This window comes from Seriola aureovittata, chromosome 7 (assembly GCF_021018895.1).
Source record: "Seriola aureovittata isolate HTS-2021-v1 ecotype China chromosome 7, ASM2101889v1, whole genome shotgun sequence".
NCBI lineage: Eukaryota > Metazoa > Chordata > Actinopteri > Carangiformes > Carangidae > Seriola > Seriola aureovittata.
This window is the reverse complement of record NC_079370.1, coordinates 20581184-20601752: the sequence shown is the minus strand read 5'-3', so window position 1 is coordinate 20601752 and position 20569 is coordinate 20581184. Positions and strand designations below refer to the sequence as shown.

Genomic DNA, 20569 nt, shown 5'->3' with positions numbered 1-20569 from the left:
GCTGACAATGTTTCAGTTTAGGATATTTTCCATTATTAGCATCTATTATTAAATAAGATGCACTTTTCTAACCAGACAAGGTGGAATGAGCATGTCACAAGTCCCAGAGCAGTTTCACAGAGGCATTTTGTCTGATTAATTAAGGGCATCTCAATATGTCCGTCATTCATTTTCACTCTAAGGTTTCCTAGGTGGTTTGGGATTTAAACCATTTCCGCTTTATGTAAAAATCACACATCAAACAATTCGTCATTACAGATACTGAGGTTGTGTTGAAGAGGTTCTGCTTGAACAAGTCTACTCTAGTAGCTTTGTTAGACTGTACTTAGGTGCAGTGGTAGTTTGAGCTAAATGCTAACGTCAGCATGCTAACATGCTCACAATGAGAATACTAACATGCCGCTTTTTATGCATGTTACCATAGTGAATACAGTTATACTCAGCATAGTCTGCAAGCAGGCTAAGATTTGCCATCTATCCAAAGTGGTGAACTGACTGACATAGTCAACCATAAAGCTACACCACTAGCATGGCTAAAAACAAATGACTCAGTTTTCATAGTCTAGTCTAGTCAAGACTTTGATCATACAAGGCAAGGTCTATTTCCCACTTCAAACATTTGGATTATAATCAAAAATGATCTGATACAAGTGTGAAACAGATACACAGACCTGACTGAGAAAAAAAAAACACCCCCACACACAATCATCTCTCCTGGGTGTAGTTGTTAAGGCACAGAGTGTTACTGTGGGAACAGTTCGGCATGACGATCACCAGAAAACACACGTATGTGAGTGTGCGCACACACAAAAAAATGCATCACTTGTATCTGCTATCTGGCCTATAATGAGATTGTACACTTGATAGCACAAGGTGCAGCCTGTTGAGCAGTCATTCATTCTGTATGTGTGTTTGCTTTGTACTGAAGAACATGCTGGTTTATTTCCATGGTTATACTCGACCCCAGTCAGACAATTAAGGTGAATTAAGTAACTAAGAAAACACATACAATGGTTGAAGGCATATGGCAATTAAGCTCACTCTTACCACTATGTAAAGTAAGCATTAATGTTGTGGAAACACAGACTAGAAATGACAACACGTCTGAAATCATTAGCAAACAGCTACTCAACACCGAATATAACATTCCAGAAATTGTGTACACTTTGTGTAATAACATTAACCAAGAAAAATATAAGAATTTCCTGCTCTTTCAGTGACATTGGAGGACTAGGTTAAATTTTTTAAAGATTACTTTATTAATCTACTGTATTTAGTCATAAATGGGTGGTGAAGGAAAAACAACTGTAACCAGTAGGAGGAAACGTAACCTAACACTGGAAGGTGATCTGGATGTTTTTTTTTTTTGTGTTTTATACTGAGAGCGGGTAACTTTAGACAAATGCTCCCTCTCCGTCTTTGTCAGAGGGAGGATTAATGAGAGAAAAATGTTTAAGTCTTATTTTCACCTGCACCCACCAAGTTCACCACAGGTTCTATGTAAAAACTGTATACAGGTAACCTCCCTCAGATCAGATCTCTGAAAAGGTGACTCAGAGTTTTGAGTTGAAATGTAATTAAAGCTCAGTATGATCCTATTAGCAGACTCTGGTTTTCAGTCTGTCTGCTTTGCAGCAGGGGGGCTGAGGGAGCCAGAAGTCTGGAGTTACAGACAGCCTAATAATCCTGGCTGCTACTGGGCAACAGATAACACGCAGGTTCGAGGACAACAAACAAACACTAAGACAACTGATTGAAAGGTAAAAGGGGCCCTTGATACGCCTAATCATTTCCCCAAACACAACCTGTGTAGAAATGTTATAATGTATTGAATATCTTGAGTACGGTTTCCTTATTGGACTTGGGATGATATTCATCTCAATTGCCTCAATAAAAACATGTTTGTGCCACAGTACGTGGAGACATGAGTCTCATGCTCTGCCCCAAATACATCATACACTCTCATATACAGCACACAAAGTGAGCAATCATGGTTGTTGTTTTTTTTTAAATTGAATTTCTCTTCTATCAATGCATATTTTATGACAAAAGCTCACTTTAGCAGTTTACTTTCAGTTAATCAAATCACAGAGAGTTTTCCATCCCTGCTAGGAAATTACACTTCAGTTTATGTATACACTCACATTATGTCTGCAAAAAACTTCAGGTTGGTTACTCAATATTTGTGCATTTTTAAACACTGTCACAACTGTAGCATGCTTGCACTTAACACTCAAGCTGGAATAAAGAGCCAAGCCCATATTTGAACTTGTCAAATCAGCAGGCAGATGAACCACACTGTGCTGAGACCAGATACAACACTAACACCTGCAGGATAGAGCCACAGACATATAGAGACATGATTACCTTCAAAAAGGTTACACAGGTTTCTAATTATCTCTCCTCAGAATCCACATCACTTCAGAACATATGAATAAAGACTGAATGACGCTACAACAAAAGGTCAGACACACTGAGCAAGCCAAACTAGTGAGAACCAAGAAGACATGCACATCAGAGATGATGCCCTCAGTTACGAAGATAACCACGTACTACCTTCACACAGAACTTGTTGTTCTTCATCCATCTCCTCTTCCTCCTCCTGCTGTGTAGTTTCATGACTGGGAAGACAGACATACTCCTCTTCCTCTTCCACATCCTCTTCTTCTCTCTCCTGCTCTGTGCTTCCATTACTGGGCAGACGAACATATTCCTCATCCTCCTGGTAGCAGTATCCCAGATCGTCCTCAGCAGATGTGAGCAGTGCCATCCCCCTCTCTGGCACTACAGCTTACTAGTAAACCACAAAGCCTCCGAGTGCAACAGCACGGATCCTACCTGTGCTGTTTGCATTTGTGGGTGTGTTTGTGTTTTAATCTATGAATCAATACCTAATGTGTGTGTGTTCCTCAGATGTGAAAGTACACATCTACCTGGCTTTTGTTCCGTAGAGGAGAGAAAGTGTGTATAGTGTTTGTAGTCTGTCTTTCTAAACACTCCATTGTGCATGTCTGTGGGTGTATTCATCCGGTGGCAAGTGGTGTCTGCTGTATGTGTTTCTAACAGTGTATGTATCACTTGTCCCTGTGGTATCTCCTAAAGATGACCAGATAACTCCCCTAACTCCTCCCCCTCCTCTGTGACTGGTCAGTGAATGGCCTACTCTACTTTACCACATACAGGGGGGTGGACACAAAAATATACAGGACGCTGTCTGTCAGCAATTTAAAGGTCATAAAACTAAATTAAAATATATTTAACACCAACAATGAGAGCATTTAAAATAATCTGTAATATTCATCTTAATCCCTGTAATCCTCAACTATTCATCCTTTTCAACCTTTTCCAAATAATGGGTTAAAATGGTTCAGGTGAGCACCTGTACAATCAAACTGGAGCGAGTGAGACACCTGTTTCTCAGGTGAGTCTCAAGTCCAATGAAGGCAAAGTCCTCATGTAACCCTCCTCTAGAGAAAATACCATGGTACAGTACGTTCAGCCTCTATGGTGACAGGACACGGCAAACAATAATAGTTATGCACCTGTTTCCAGGGTGGGGCCAAACACAGTGAAACCTTCACAGGTGAATGTTTTTACACACATTTTAACCTGCAGCCAGTGTTATCAAGGGAAATTCATGGGATAGAAAGTTCTTGGGCTGGAAGGGTGGCAAACAAACAAATGAATAGAGGGCTGGCAGACTGGCAGGCAGAGTGAACTGTGCTAACCACTAAGCTAACAACTTAGCAGGGCCAAGCTATTTCAAACATTACTGGAAACAAATAAGTAGAATATAAAGGAATTGACTTCTGTCTAAACAAACAAACAAACTCTGAATTAATCTTGTTGTTTAATCTATTTTAATTATCAAAACTATTCCCTGAAAACTTTCAAAAAACATCTGTTTCTGTCCATTTAAGAAAAAAGAAAAAAGAAAAAAAGAAGACAGAACTGGGTCATGTTTACCAGACTGTTGAATTGTGATTTCTAGAAATGGACACAAAAAGAAGGAGTCCTATCCAATACTTCAAAACATTATTACACTATACACTATTGGCAAACTGTGAATCTTTATAACAGTTTGATAAACACTGTGATGCATAGTTTTACTCCGCAGTATATTTTGCATGTCACTGCTGCTTAGTTAACCCTTCAGTCCGAGATACTTCCTAAACTGGGTATTTGTCCAATCACATTTGAATAAGCTCTTTAATGAAAACTAGCATGGTACAGTTATATTATTCATAATGTAGTGTACCTTTATAGTTTCCTTCACATTACTAAAGAGAAACAAATAATAACTGTCAACTATATGTAAATGGACATGTCATGTCCATCTTAGCTGAATAAGTAAGACCCGTAAGACCTGATCCCTCATAAATTCATGGAGGCCACATCAAAGCAGTCTAATTCTCTGCTCATTACTCACTGCTCAAGTGTTATAAGTACTGTAATTGGTCTAGAAAACTGATGCCAGCTCCGTACTGGCCTACATGCTTGAGTAACTCCACTCAATGGTTCTATGGATGTAATGCTGCAGGCAACAAAAGAGTCCTGGACAAACACCCCTCAGTGTTTTCCCTACTCCCATTGCTTTTCTGGTCACATTCACTCTTTACACTCCACTCGTTTTTCCATTTTCCCTCTCATACCACCCCGCCCCTTCAACCTCACTTGTCTTGTAAGTTTCTATTGGAATTCTTTGTACAACATTTTTGAAGAAAACGACTACATTTTAGACAGTTACATGTATATAACCCTGTTGAAATCAAGAAATCCAGCTGGTTAAAACATTGCCTGCTCATAGCTCAAGGCTCCACATCTCTCAGCTTGTATCCTTCCAGGCTCTTAGATCTTAAACTCACTGTTTCCTTTTACACAGCAGCTGTAGCTGCGTTAGCAACAACACAGCAAGAGCCAGGGAGCTTCTATCTTCCAGTGATAAGTTTGGACTTCTCTTTTCAAAGCTAATGCCAACTCATGTGATATAAGGAAGATTAATTTAAACAGTTAACTTTACAGACCTGGAAACAAACACATGATTAGTTAGCAGTGGTTCTAAAAATCAATGTTTTGTGTCTCAGCTTCACTTAGTTTCCAAAAATTATCCCTCCACCCTGTCACATTCCCACTGGAAGAATAGTTTGCCCTCTTTCTCAGCCCCAGCACTCTGTACTGCTCACTCTCTGCCAATCCAGCCATTTGTTTTGAAGGTTTCCAAAAGTGCCAAAGTGTATTTGGCAGACTGCTATTGACAAGAGTGGCTTAGAGCAGCTAAATATAAGCCAACCTACTTCCACATCCCTCCCTTGCATATCTCAGAATAAAACCAGCTGCTTTCTATTTCTGCCTCTACACTCCACAAGAAGATTTATCACAGAACCTGCACATCCCCCTCTCATTTTGTTATTTGATCAGTTCAGCATCAAGCACAGTAAAAGCTATTAGAGGAAACAATTTCCTCTGAAAGCTCAACATACCAAAGAAAGAAAATCAGCCTGGGTTGACTGCCACAGCTAAATAATAGTGCAGATGTTTAAGCTGCACAGCTCACATTGTGGAGGTGCTGAGCTGTCTCAAACTGTTATGTAACCATTTCTAGAGCATCCCTGACACACATACATAATATAGCTCACATAACAAGTCATAGATCATACCATCTTCCTCCATTCACTAGACCTTCACATAAAATTTGGAATTTACATTAAATTCAACTTCATCAAGAAACACAACATGAATCATCAAATTCATAAAAATGCACCTGTGTTCAGTCCAATGAAAATCAACGATTGCAGGAGATAGCTGCATTACACACAACATCAAGACATGGACCATAACAAGCTGTATTATAAGAGAAGAGAAACAGACAACGGTGGAAAGATGTACAGAGAGAGGAGGGAGAACCAGAGGCAGTGACTAAAGGCTGCTAATAAACTGACCACTGCAATAAACTGCTGTTCGTCACACGTGTCACATGACCGGGCGCCATCGGCCCCCCACATGTCTTGGCTGTGTGATTGATCATTACCCTCACAGGTTACATACTGTGGCTGCAGCAGGACAATAACACAAGCTGTCGTAACAAACTGGGGTACATTACATAAATGCACTGCACCAAATTCTATGATTAATGGGTAATTTAAAGCTTTGCAGCCATCCTTTATTCATAATACTTATTTATTCCACATCTTTTGCTATGTTGTTTTTGTTTTGTTTTATTTTAAAAACCCTCATACAACATACACATTTACATATTAAGTTTTGAAAAAAAAAAACAACTTGTGACTCATGTGACTTTTATTTGTCCCTTCAGGTCAGCTGCTATCAACATCTTTTTCAGCAGCTATGATAAACAGGTAGCTGGCATCAGTACAGACAGTCGCTCTAGTCCTGATCCAGAACCAACAGCAAGGAACCATGACAAAACCCAGTCCTACTTTGTACATGTACACCCACAGCAACTCATATAAGCTACTCCTTGGCATTATTCTGGAAGCCACATTGACTCTGTCGCCACAGAGCACCTGTTACAACATCCATTGTACTGTCTCCTGTAGCTACAGCTTTAATGCTGCTGTATGTCTTTTCTGTAACATTTGCTTTGACATTTTCTTGTAGTATGAATGTCAGTCCACAGGGTCACATTCTCTGGGTTATCTCTGATGGACACGAGCAGAAAGAAAACAGTTTAAGCTGGTTCCAGTACAGGTTTATGTAAAAGATAACAAATGGTTTTTATGCTTTTTGAGCTAGAATAATTTTAATCCACTTAACCTTCACTCAGTCTGTGTCTCCAGAGGACACATTATAAAACCTGACCAGTGGTTACACTGTTACAACACAGAGTATGTATGCCACCCTCAAAGCACTTCTTATATTTGTGAACTTTGATCTTACAGTTCCCAAAATACTTATCAGGAAAACTTGATTAAATCTGTTTCTGTCAATCTGTCAGTTTCTTTATATTAGATAAAAGTTGAGGTCTGGATCTAATGCACTGTGCAGCAAACAGCTCTCTTTTAGTTTCTAGGAAGCTTGTGTCTTGTTTTGGTAACTGTTCGATTACCTACTGTACCTTTTCAACATTAACATCCTACACATCTACATTTCCATATAACACCACTCCAGTAAATAGTTTGACTCTTCAACAACCACATGTCAATAAAAAAATCTGTAGCAGACTGTTGTCTTACCATCAGTACACTCTTCATAGTACCAGTCCAGTTCATAGTAGTCTGCCTTGACAAACCTCTGGCCTCTGCTCTGGCCTCGTCTCTTCATCCTCACTGCTCTGACACACAGCTGTATTGTTTCCAGTGTCCCAGCATACTTAGCTGTAGCATCTCCGGCAAATCCAATGTCCCAGCATGCTTAGAGATAACCAGCTGTCACTAGGGTCTTATTAGTTACTAATAGTGTCCGTTGGTCTGTCAGTGAGTGCCCAGTTCTTCTATCCCAGCATGCTTAGCAGTTACCAGCTGGCACACGATCATTGTTGGTGACAGACTGCCCAAGCTCATCATATGTTCTTTCCGTCCCTTCGTCATTAGCAGCAAACTGTCAGTGTATTATGCTCCATATTTGTTGTGATGTTGGTGCCAGTTCGGCATGTCATCCCACAGAACCGTTACTTGCGTCATCAGTCGTTAACAGAAAAAAACACATTGTCACTGTATTGTCCTTTATCCATCAGGAATTCCTCACCGTTTCAGTAAATCTTCATTCACTTCATTTGGCCTCTGCCATCTTTTTTCTTTTTTCTTTTCTGTCCATCAGTTTACCTCAGTCACCCCAAAGATTCAGCAAATGTGTCAGCTTCCATCGTCTCATGTTCACATCCATTTATAGCTTCATGTCAATTCATCCTCTTGTGCCCCTTTCAGTCATCTGTCCGAGTCTTTCTGAGGTTATATTATAACCTTTGTCTTCTCTTTTGTAACATTTCTTGCTCACTGACAGCACAACCTCTACACATGGACATCTCTAACAATGACTCAACACAGCGGCACAGAGAGTGAGCGAGCAGCAGCAGCAGTCACGGGTTTTGCAGCAGAAGTGATGATAATCATGACACAGTGAGTTGGGCGGGGTTAGAGGATGCCTACAGCCAATCAGATGCCAGCAGTATCCCCAGCTTGCTCCCACCCTCCATTCGTATGTCAGCATCTCCCCCTCCTCTCCTCTACTTTGTCCTTCTGTGTGGTTGCTATAGTAACAGGCTCAGACTCCAAGGCCTGAGGCTAAGCAGCATGTAGAGGCAAGTTAGTGTGAAAAGAGTGTAGCGTTGGCAGAGGTGACGTGGCTCACCCAAAATGAATGAACACAACGGGTGTTCAGTGATTGGTTATTTTAGCAGGGGAGTGATGAAATAAGCACATGTCATCTATACAAGTGCAGAAATCTAATAAACCTCTCTCTTGCCCATTCATCTAAAGGAAATATAAATCAAATGTGTTTATCACATAATTACACACATATTTTTTTAAGAAATCCAAAAAAATATTTTGGTTGTGAATTTCCACTGCTATCTTTTAAATTACTCTTCATCTGTACCTACTACACATGAACTGTTTTCATATGGTTGACAATACTGATCACCAGCTAAATTATAGCTTGACCTGTCAGACAACTATGTCCTCTGTTTAGTGGGACATGTGAAAGTGATGTCATCACAACATTGAGTTGCTTGCATGGTTGCTCTCTATTAGTCAACTGCCTCCATGTCATCATTTACATACTTAAATAAATGAATAACCACTTGGATGATATAACATAAACCAGTAATGCCTGTTCAGCAATCTGACACACAGCAGCTCCAGGTAAAGATGAATGTTAAAGAAGTAGTATTTATGCATAAATAAATGTGACCTATATGGCCCTTTATGATGGTTGGTATGGTTAACTACTTCTACTAAAGAGAAACACAGCTTTATGACCAGGATGAAACAAGTATGGCTCATTCATCATGGGCCTGGGTGAAACAGTACCTTACCTGGCCATCTGTTTGAGGCAATAATAAGAAGCAATGTTCATCCATTAGGGATGATTAAAGTAATAGGAAACAATACAGTTGATAATAAAGCACAAAAGCAATGTTGAGTATTTAGTAAAACACCCCTTACAGAATATCTCATACTGGTTCTTATGTAACATGACCTTGTCACTGCCTCTTAGCCTGGCTGGCTATGATGAATGTCAAGGCCAAGGTGTCCATGTCGGCATGGGGGATTGAGGTGAAGTTTCAGTTCTCAGTTAAACCTATTTATAAAAGACACTTGATCTATTTTTAGAACATGTTTTTACCCTGAGTCACTGTTCAAGCAGACATGAATTAGAACTGAATTATTGATGGTGAAAAACACTTTACGTTCCCTTGGTTTGCCATTTGCAGTGTGCGCAAGTGTTTTATATGAGCCTGTGTGTGTTTGTTTGCCTCCAGTTGTGTGCAAGTGGGTGTGTGTGGTTTATTGCTGGCATAGGGGGCAACCACAAGACAGCTCTTAGTCTGATAGAGCAGACACGTGCATAAAAACACAACAGAGGACTGAGTGCAAGAGAGAGCAAAACATCAACCAACAGAGAGTGAGAGAGGGACCTACCAGGTATGTTTGTTGTGGCAACCATGACCAGCTGGCACACCCACACTGTGGTGGGCAAATCTCTCTCTCTCTCTATCCCTCTCTCTCTTTCTCCCACTCTGATTCCTGCTCAGTCAAGGTCAGTATGTATTTTAAATCACTTACCTCTCAATCTTAAATTCTCATCGTCACTGTCAAATAACAGTTTCCTGAAGATTAAATCTAGAAGTCTAACTTTCTGTCCCTACAGTGTGATATATGTGGTGTTGAGAGTGCAACATGGCAATTTCAGGGACATATCTAATGACATCTTCTGAAAACAGTGTATGATCAACTTACAGAAGTATTTGAGGGTCTCCTCTATCTGTTCAGTAGTGAGGTCGAGGGCAGAGTCAGGGTCCACCAGTGGCGTGTGCAGCCAATCATCTTGGTCGTACCCGAAGATGGTGTCGGCCCTCAGCTTGTAGACTGGCAGCTGCTCCTCCAATAAGCTGATAATCTCAAGCTCTGGCAAGTCAGTACTGTTACACACATCTGTACAGACAGAGAAAGAGACAGTGTACAGTATTTGTTCTTTTCTTTGGCAATAACATTTTCTTTCAAGTCATTATGGATTACTGATAGGGAGTGGACGTAAAAATGTTGTCTTCAGCTGGGACAAAGTTTGGTGATGGGTATAATATCACAGTGTCAGTTCTGGTAATCTTAATATCACAGATTGGACAACTGCTTTTCATTCGGTAATCAGCACAAGAAGACATTGCAACAGTTTATTTCAACTGAAAGTATATGATGCCCTCTAGTGGCCAACTACAGGAATTAGCCAACTTCTCATTACAACAATCCTGTAGCACTCATAAATGGAGCTGAACTGGGTGATAGCTTCATTTATGTCCATTTGCATCTCCAGTTAAATGAAATTAAGTGCTTACTTGGGAAGCAACAGTTTAAGTCGGATAGTAATTAAAAAATACAGGTTGTGCCGCAACATTTCATACAGCCTGCAAAGAAATGGACATTTTAAAAACAGCATTAAAGCCCTTATTATCTAGACCCATAATTACTGCAACAGCAATCAAAACATAACAACACATGTCATAAAAAGGAGTGTTTTACTATATACATGCATGTCAAATTCTACTGTAAAGTATTTGTTTCTCTAATATGTGTGTAGCCAACTGTGTTCTTAAAAAAACTACAAGACCCTGCTCCTCATATCAATAAAAAAAAAGGGAGACACTTAAACAAACAAAAGCACATAGTTTCAAACACACACGACGACAGTAAAAATATACTTCCATATACCTTTTTATGACTTGGTAAAAATGTAAAAGAACTGTTATCATTTATACATTGCGCACAGCTATCGTTGACATGGCAGCCAAACCAGTCCAGAAACTCCTCAAAAAAGTCAACAACCTTCTACTTCAAACGTCTGAGTCAACCAGAGAGCCACATTTCTGGGCTGCTGTGGAAAATGAAATAATCTTACCTAAGCTTTCAGCTATGTGCCTCGCTGTTCACACATCAGTTTAGTGTGCTATTAAAAAGTAGCATGCATTTAGGACTCTATTAGAGAGCACATCCTCTCTGTTCACTCACAGAATTCAGGTTTTAGTCACTTTTTCTAAAGAAACGTCAAATAGATAAGCTCTTAGACAGAATGAGAATTAACATACAGTAAAAATAATGTCCTTTGTTCCTCTGTCTCCCTCTATTTCTGGCTCTGTGTCTCTCATCTGCTGTCCGTCTCTCTCTCTCCGTCTGTCTGTCTGTGTCTCTCTAACAATGCTGTCTCTCACAGTTTGCTAATCCAGACTGAATGACTGACTGTGCTGAAAAAGGGAAACACACACACACACACACACACACACACACACACACACACACACACACACACACACACACACACACACACACACACACACACACACACAGCAGCTGGGGAATCATTCAGCAAGCACAGCCAGTGAGGTTTCAACATAGGAGTAAGTATTAGACTGAATTACAGTTCCTACCAATGCCATTAGAAAAGTTACAGTTTACAACAGTTTTTACTGATTTGTGCCACCAAGAATTATGTGATGATTCTTATTCTGGCCTATGGCTAATCATACATTTGGTTCTCTTACAAAAAAATGTTTTTTCATTAGACACAATACACATTACAGCAGCAGACTAACAGCTGTGTAAAGTTTGAGCCAATTTTATTCATGTGGTTATTGTATTTCTCCTCAACATCACATGCAATAAGTCCAGCTTTTTCGAAAAAACCACTGAAATGTCAAACCATTATCTTTAAAAATAAATCAGTATGATTATTAAGATGATAAGCCAGGGCTTGTTTTCCAATAAGTGCACCTGTAAAGTGAGCAGCCATATAGAATGTCAAGTTAACTTTTTGGAATATCAACTTAAGTTTTTGAGACCACCCTCACATTAATCAAAATAATATTAAACCCAACTTGGGAAGGAGGAGGTTGTTATTGAGATTCACAATATTACCCTTCTGCACTGATATGAAATATGACCTGTGCGCTTCAGCTCCTAAATTGAGTACTGATAGGACACAGATGAGGATAATAATAGCACAAACTGTTCGTGCTGTGTGTTCTGACAAAAGGTCAATGGAGACAGTAAAATGTAATTTTGTGTGTGTGTGTGTGTGTGTGTGTGTGTGTGTGTGTGTGTGTGTGTGTTGTATCTGGTTAGTTTTAGAATGAGCTTTCTGTTAAATGTGTGAATGCATTTCACAGTTCAAAATTTCACAATTCTCACATATAAACACTTTTGCACACAGTGCAAAACAAGTTAACAAGGACTGTCCGAAAGTACAAAGTAAACAGACCGCCTGTGGTAACAGTGTCGTTGACTGAATATTAATTTTTATGTACTTAAAACAGCAGACAGCGTTTTCTATGTTGCGGTTCTGTCAGTATAAGATAGATAGATAAACTATATCATATAATATTTTTTACAGAGCACAAGAAACCAGCATACAAGGTCAACTTTACAAATAGCAGGGATATAGTGATCACAATTGACAGTGGCATTTCAAGTTATAACTGTTCAATTAAGACAAAGCTGATATACAACAAAGTTGAAGTCCAATATTCAAATGTAAATAAGACTGCAGGCACAAAGAGGACAAGCTGTAGGGACATGCCAACATTAATAACAGCTAGCAGCCACCAGAGGAAGAAAGTTCAAGTTCAAATGTAAGAACAGGCCACTTTTGATCTGAGCACTACATGCAACAACATGTGCAGAGGACACAGAGTCAGGAGGCAGAAAGACTGACAGTCAAGTGTCAAAATCAAGATCAGGTCATTATTTTAGCTGTAGAGATTTACAGCTAGTGATGAATGATCACAATGAGCCACAGACAGAGTCTGGTCAAAATAAGACAAAGTAATAACAGACACTTCCAACAGAGCTGCCTTCCTCCACTTGACCCACACAAGCACCAACACTGGACATACAGTACAGTATAGCTAAGTGTAGTATCACTACACTGAGACCCTAAATTAGGTCACTGAAGAGAGTAGGGTATACAAGCACAAGGGCTGGACTCACACCAGACCTGCTGGACATGACTTCAGAAGTGTTATTAAGCAGAATGGCTGCCTCCTGTAAAGCACTTCTGCTGCTTGTACTCAAATAAAAAAAACAAAACGAGTTAACCTTTCTACAATGTATTCACAGCAAACCTTTTGGCTTTAAAAACAATGTTAGAGGTTTGGACCCATAACCCTATAACCCTGTTTATCAAACATTTTAAAAACAAACAAAAAAAATCTTGAAAATACAAATATTGAACTTGTAAATGGTAAATCCCTAAAAGCTGCCTAAACTATACTGACCTAAAAGGGAGGAAACAACTGAGTGACTCACAGAAAGAGACAAACAAACAGAGGATGATCGAGAGATAGAGACAGTGAGAGAACTCTACCCAGATGTTAGCCAAACTGCTCATAAAGCCAACTGAGAACAGCTGAAACTGGCAGAAAAACCACGCTGTGCACAGTGTACTCACTCATGGTGCCTGAAGCCCGACAACCACTGACTCTTCTGCCCTCAAATCACATTTTCCACTGGTCCAGGAGAGAGCAAGGTCGCAAGAAATAACACAGAGTGCAGAGAGAGAAAGAGAGTTGGGAGGGTGAGAGATAGGAAGAACAAGAGAAAGGGAGCCGAAAGTTTTAGAGGACGGCACTGTGTGGAAAAGACAGAAAGAGAGAGAGAGGAAAAGAGGGAGGGAGGAGTGAAGAGGAGAAGAGATCCGAGCCAAACTGGTTCGTCATGCCTGACATGCCAATGACGGAATCCACATGGACCGCCCCACGCTTGCTCTGTCCCCCTCTCTCTTTTCCTCCCAGCAGACCCAGCTGGGCTCTTGCTATGAGCTGTAACTACACACACACACTCTCGCTCTCTATCCTATATAAACACAGCGTAGCTAACAGCAGGCTTGAAGCAGTTCCTACTGTTTTACTATGTGTTTCAAGCAGCTCCAGCAGAGCATATTAAACTCTTACATGGAGACACAGACCTGATAAAAGATTCTATGTGATTGAGGAGATTTTCACACTGAGAGTATATGCAAGTGTTAAACATTATTCACCGCCCGAGGGAAACAGGTCAACGGAACAGATTTAACACAGTTGCAACAATAATCATGGCCTGTACAACACGAGCAAAGCTGCAGCAGAAAAATTGCCAAGAACCCACTCAGTGTGTTTTACATGTAATCCTACAGATCAGAGCATCTGGTACTGAAGGGCATTGAATTTATGCCTAAGCTTGTTTGTAAAAGACTAAGGAGAGGACTAATAGCTGCATTACTGTGTAATTAACAGTTACTCAACTTCCTTTATGCATGGTTGTGGTTAGGGTGTGTCACATGTAGTTTAGACATAAAGGGTAGAGCATAGTGAGTCAATGATCAAATGTTTAATTTTAGAAATTCCTATGTCAGTTTTTAGGAGCAACTCTGAATGAAACTCGCTACTGGTGGCCTGATTTGTGGTAAAACCAATCCAGAACAACATGCGAGTGAAAAGAAAAGTATTTCTATAAAACTGGAGGAAGATCACCAAAACTTAGCAATTTTGCATCACACTCTCCTCTGAGTAATTCAGTGACTTGTGGATGGTTGGTGAAAGGAACAGGTGCATGCTGCTCTCTAGATACTCTCACTTTTAATAGCAAAAGTTTCTTAACATATAAAGAACACCTAACTGTGGCGAACTATAATAGACTTGTTGATGTTGTGAACCAATTTTCCCCATTGAAGCCATTCAACCAAATACTGTAATACTTATATAATGGAGCTGCAGCACAGGCCTGTCCAGAATTAGACTGGGCTACAGTTGAATGCTGCCGCTGGTCACAGAGGGTACGCACATGAAATACAGGAGAGTACATCAACATGGTCAAATATCACTGGCAGTCCACAAGATCTACGTGAGGGAGTCTGCACCAAGGTGTTCAAATGTCATTAACCCTGTAAATCTCTGAGTCCAGTATGTGTGTGCAGGTCTTCACCAAGGTGTTAGCTTGTATAAAAAGAATCAGCACCGGTCCTAGGGTTCAGAGTGGAAGTGCAGTGGCACTGGCTTGATTGCAGATTTAAATTTCAGCCATAGAAAACTAGCACAACTTTAAAGACAACTCAAGTTTAAACCAGGAAAAAACTGAGAATGGGAAATATTATATGATTATTTTCTAACATTTGTTGGGCATTCTGTTGTTCAGTTATTCCACTTACATACAGCAGACAAATGTCTACCCTGTTATCAAAACTACATTACAAACTTGCCACAAAACTTTCCTCTTTGGTCAGCTAACATTCAGCCTTACTGTGGCTTGCACTCTGATTCAGTCCAGCATCTAGAGTAAATTTGCGTATGCTGTGAACCATTACAATACAAACTGCTGTAGAGGACAGCACACTGGTTCGGTTACAAAAGCTAGCAGTGAGTGACACTGTACATGTGATTTCAATGCTTTATGGTCACACAAAACATGGTCATGTGTTGGTTTTTTCAGGAGTCAAAAGAGACATGGTTTTTTAGAGAAGCAGCACTTCTCATCATAGAAACTGATCCAAACTCAGTAATTAACAGTAATGCAATGGATTTTTTGTATGGTAATACAAAAAGATAAAATGTGTAAAATGTACCAGTGGAATATAATACTGTATGACAAGTTAATAAAAAGTCATTTTAAATCGAAGTACACGAAGCACACAGTTCCAAAAGCTGGAAAGAATCAAGTAAATAGGCATGAGCATGACAGGACATGTGGCCGTATCAGATGTGTAAACATGTAACGTCATGTGCCATCAACGCCCCCTTCATGTGCCTGAAAAATAAGCCAGACTAACAAAGAGAGAAAACAAGCAAGAGTTGTGAACTCTATGGCCTATTCTGTTTCAGGCTGAAAACAATCTGGCTGAATTGTGACAAAAATCAATGTTTTCAATGCTCTATTCAAGGTTATCATGCAGTGTAACTGAAAGGCTCTTGCAACAACCAAACTAATGCAGCTCAGCCTGCTTTGTAAAGTATGTAGTCAGCCAGTTGTAAGGGTCATGTACAAAAACACTGTATCCATGGAGACAGCGTAAGATAATATGTGCAGCATACATCTGATGGACCCCAAGTTAATTTATAATCTAACAAAATGACTACAATGACAGAAGTGAATTACTCAACACAAACAAAATAGTTTTGCTCACTTTATAGAGACGCCATCAGGTGAACACAGTTTCAGTCTCATGTTAGCTCTGTCTCTACTGTGTGTATGTGATAATGCAAACAGTGAACAAGAACTGAGCGCAGCACAATGGCTGTTTTCGCATGCTGTGATTGGATCAGAGTCAGGCAGCATACTCAGCAGTTTGGATTCTACTGTTTGTCCACTTACATAACTTTGTCTCTGTCTCACTCAAGTTTTCTGTCTCCTCTCTGTCCGCCTGTTTGTTCCTGATCTCTCTCTCCTAACTAAGCATCCCATAATTTCACAGTTACTCAACTCTTTACATCACTGTTGGCTGGTAACCACGGAGAATTAACCTTACGCCCAGGAACTGCCCCATGGCAACGAGCTGCTCTATTCAGCTCTTTGTGTTCATTTATCCACTGGACTTTGTGCAATTGTACACACATACACACTTCCACACAAACTCTCTCTCTCGGTGAGGAAGTATTCAACTAGAGAGTTACACAGGGAGATGGAGACGGTGACAGACAGAGAAGGAGGAGAGAGACAGAAGGAAATAAAGAGACACGAAAGAACTTACAATGTTAACAGTTTATACTGTAAATCTTACTTTGAATGGAATGTTAGGTTTGTTAATATTCCTATCATACCAGCAGATGGCAGCACTGACCTAACCTCCTCAACTGTCTTGCCCTTGAATGACTTTAGTGTTAAAACCTTGACTTCAGCAAAATTACCACAGCATGTCATTTCCACATTTGATTTTTGCAAAATACATGTGTTACACACTTGTCTTGGCTCTTGCACCAACACATCACTAATCCGTTTCGATCAAGTTGAAATCAAGAGCTGAATATTTTTGCTTCTTTTTTTAAACTTTGACACGACCAAATAAAAATCTTTAGAGATCAGACAGCATTAAGATCTGAAATCCCGAGCAATGCTTGTGAACCTGGAATCTAAATATAGTTTCAGCACTTGAGAAAGAGAAAAGTGAGCAGTGACAATGCAATGTTATTTTTCTCCAGGGAGCTTATTTAGTGAGAAATCAATTTCCAAATAGCTTCAACAGAACTGGGCATAGTAAGCTTTAAACAGACTTGGCAGGACTACTGCAACTGACTGCACTTATCTACGCTCCGTGTGTTCCTTTTACCTTGTCCACCACTTGCTTACATAAGCATGGTTTAGCAGCATGCATTAAGAAGTAGCCATTAACTGATTCAGTGACCATAAAAAAGGTCTGGGACCTCACAAGTCCACAAGCACACACAACATCCAGCAGATGATTCTGCTGAAGAAGCTCTGGTGACATGATGCTTAAAATAAAGCTAAAATCAACAAACAGTATCGTAGCATTGACGTTGTGGAGTGTCAGACGGACTCTTCCAAAATTATTTGTAGTAAGGAAACAGCAGCCACCACAGCTGAGTGGTGAAGCCTGTGCAGAGGTGTATTAAGAGGTAGTTCTGCCTCTATGACGTCTCTGACTGTTTGAAGTCAGCAGAACCACGGCATTGCACCAGCTGCAGAAGATGATAAGTATCTGCTCTGTGAGACTACCATCTGTGCAAACCTTCATTATGGTTATGCTAAATGTCACTAATGCCCCCAGCTTGAGGAAAACCCTATCCTGCTCATGCATTCACTATTCATTATTGACTGTTTTCAGAGAGATGATTGTAAAGGTTGCTAGGTCATCACACAGGTCTATGAACTCTTGTAGAACAAAAACAGCTGTCAAATCCCCCTGGCCTGGCCCCAGTCCTGTGAAAAGATAAACTGGTTTGGAAACTAAATAGATGGATAGATGGATGAACAGTAGGGCCAAGTATATGTTTGTGTATAAGGTGTGAAACTCCTTCAGAAGCTCCAGATTTCTTGATGTCTTGCTTGAAGGGACCTTGCTGTTCAAAATAATGCAAGGAACTGAGGTCATGGTGAAGGGTGGGAAGGAGTATGCTTGGGAGGGCCTTTTTCCTGTTGTCTGTGAGTGAAAACACTGCCATAGTCTAAATCACTGCTGAACTGACTCTTTAGTCTAGTGCTGTACAAGTGCTTGGAAACCTTTATGGCCTTACTGAAGTAGCTTTTGGCTGTATTGAGCTCCATTTCCTCTTCACTGGGCCTGTTCATTACTAGGTCCTAAACTCCTTATTTAACAGAGGCATGGCACTGTTGCACTTTCTTGAGAGGTTTTATCACAAGATTCAGAAGGGGACTATGCTGGATTTTTTTTTTTATTTCAATGCCCACACAGTCTTGTACTGCATTTTCAGCTTCGTCTACTCTGCAGACTGATTCTAAAAGATTTGTCTGTCATCAGATTTTTTTTCCGGGTTGGGACAAACTAGACCGCTGTGTGATTAAAACTTCAAAAATTTAGCATCAATACCCATTCCTCTTTTATGTGAAATCACATCATTAATAAAAACGCCTGATTAGATTAGATATTTAGTCCAGAAAGGCTCATTCTGGACCAAATATCTGGCTCATTCTGTAAAAAGAGATGTTCCACAACGCAGCTAAATTGTGACCAATGGAGACAGGACATTAGTATTCCTCTTTTGGAGAGAAGGATGATTGTGGAGAGAAAAGAGAATGGAGATGAGTGAAAGAGTTGACAGACACAGTCCGTGGGGAGCTCTTCTCTATTTCACACGCTGGCTTATACAAAGCTGAAGTCCCATAGAGCTGCTTTACTGACAGGATGTGACATAAAAAAGGGTCAAAGAGAGGGACAGTTTCTCACCACTCCACATGTCTCACTCTCACACACACCATCTTCCACAGCCTGCAATGTCCCTTCATTAGAAATTATGGGCTGTTGTTGGAAACATTTTACTGTGGTAAATTCTGATGTAGAACTTCTACGATATAGTGGTGAAGGAAGACATGTATATTTATGCACCTAGTGCTGATTCAGCACTGCCAAATAGATTCCAGTAAGTTTTGTCTACCTGTGCTTTTAATGTATGCATGCAACATTACCAGTAATGGTCTCTGCATCTCTGTAGGTGGCCGGGAATTCCCAAAGTGCAGCTGGCAGACTTGCCTCACTGACATACTCCTCCTCTTCCTCCTCCTCGATTGCCAGTCGGAGCCCTGGGTTGTGGAGCTGACATACGTCTATATGGTGCGAAGACTGTTTAGGGGACGGGGCAGAGGAGCTGGAGCAGGTGAGGGGAGGCGGAGTCTTCGGGTCCAGCTTGGCGCTGAGTGGTTACCGATTTAAGGCAGGAGCAGCCATGGACAAAACTTGGACTTGCCAAAACGAAAATGGGTTACACTAGATTCTTCTCGAGGGCTTTATTGTGCTGGAAGTGGATGATACTGATCAGGGTGTCTCTCCAGCAGAGCCAGAACAATGCACTTGGATGTACAGAAGGTTTTCAATGCATACCTATAAGAGAAAAACAGCGAGGACAGGAGAAGACTGTTAATTTGCAACCATTTTTTAATCACTACTTATAAATGGCACATATCTAATACAGTTTGATTCTGAATATGTGTAAAAGATTAAACAGTACGTTAGGCTTAAAAATCAAACTCATTAGTCTTATATGTGGGAACATGTGCCCATTTACAGTATGCTTTAACAGAAAAATCCCTCCCTGTTTTTCTTTCACACGAGGTTATTGCAAGCAGTAGTATTTATAGACGCAACAACACACTCATCTGCTTAATGGCTGACTGGTTCATAAACAGAACGCATGCTCAAGTGTGGATAATTATAGGGTTAGGGTTCACTTTACACCGTTATCAATTTATAGGTTTATAATCTAATACAACAGCCCTGTAATAAGAATTATCCTTGAGAAGCTTATAATATTCTGTGTTCGTTGACAATGTATCAGAGGGATGTAAAGTTTGTCCTCTATGGTAATGTTTGGGGCAATAATTGTGGTATTGGATTGGACTGCACTAAAGTGAGGTGTTTCTGTTTCCCTCATAATCGCATAATGGGGGTGGACGAAATATTAGAAACATCAATTCTAAAAAACATCAATACAAATGCAGTCTAGTGTGATATCACCACTAACTTCAGCCTCAAAATGACCTAAAAGTTGAATCCACACCTCTCAGGCACAGTGTCAACCAAAACTGAACATTACAAGCTTCTCAAAGATATGATTTATTGCATGGCAGTAGCACTGCACAGGTGTCCACTACCCCTAATAAAATCTTTACCTACTATGTATGTTGGAATTGAATGGAACAGTACAAGGAAGATGCAATTAGAAGCAAATAAATAAGGTCACTTA

General features: G+C 40.2%; 1 protein-coding gene across 6 annotated transcripts in view; it reads right to left on the bottom strand.

Annotated features, from left to right (window-relative positions):
- trak1a (trafficking protein, kinesin binding 1a) overlaps positions 1 to 19527 on the bottom strand; it is a 35682-nt gene extending 16155 nt beyond the window's left edge. The window contains exons 1-2 of one of the 6 annotated variants that reach the window (XM_056380390.1): positions 19296 to 19527; positions 9918 to 10112 (exon numbers count right to left, since the gene is read on the bottom strand). Coding sequence is in view for 5 of the 6 variants with exons in the window: in XM_056380391.1 (XP_056236366.1) it covers positions 2557 to 2770 (214 nt within the window). In the remaining variant the exon portion in view is untranslated. Of the gene's footprint in view, positions 1 to 2556; positions 3073 to 7193; positions 8509 to 9917; positions 10113 to 13614; positions 13813 to 19295 lie in introns of those variants that run through there. The other 5 variants (XM_056380392.1, XM_056380388.1, XM_056380389.1 and 2 more) reach the window with 5 other exon arrangements.
- Positions 19528 to 20569: the final 1042 nt, after the last annotated feature.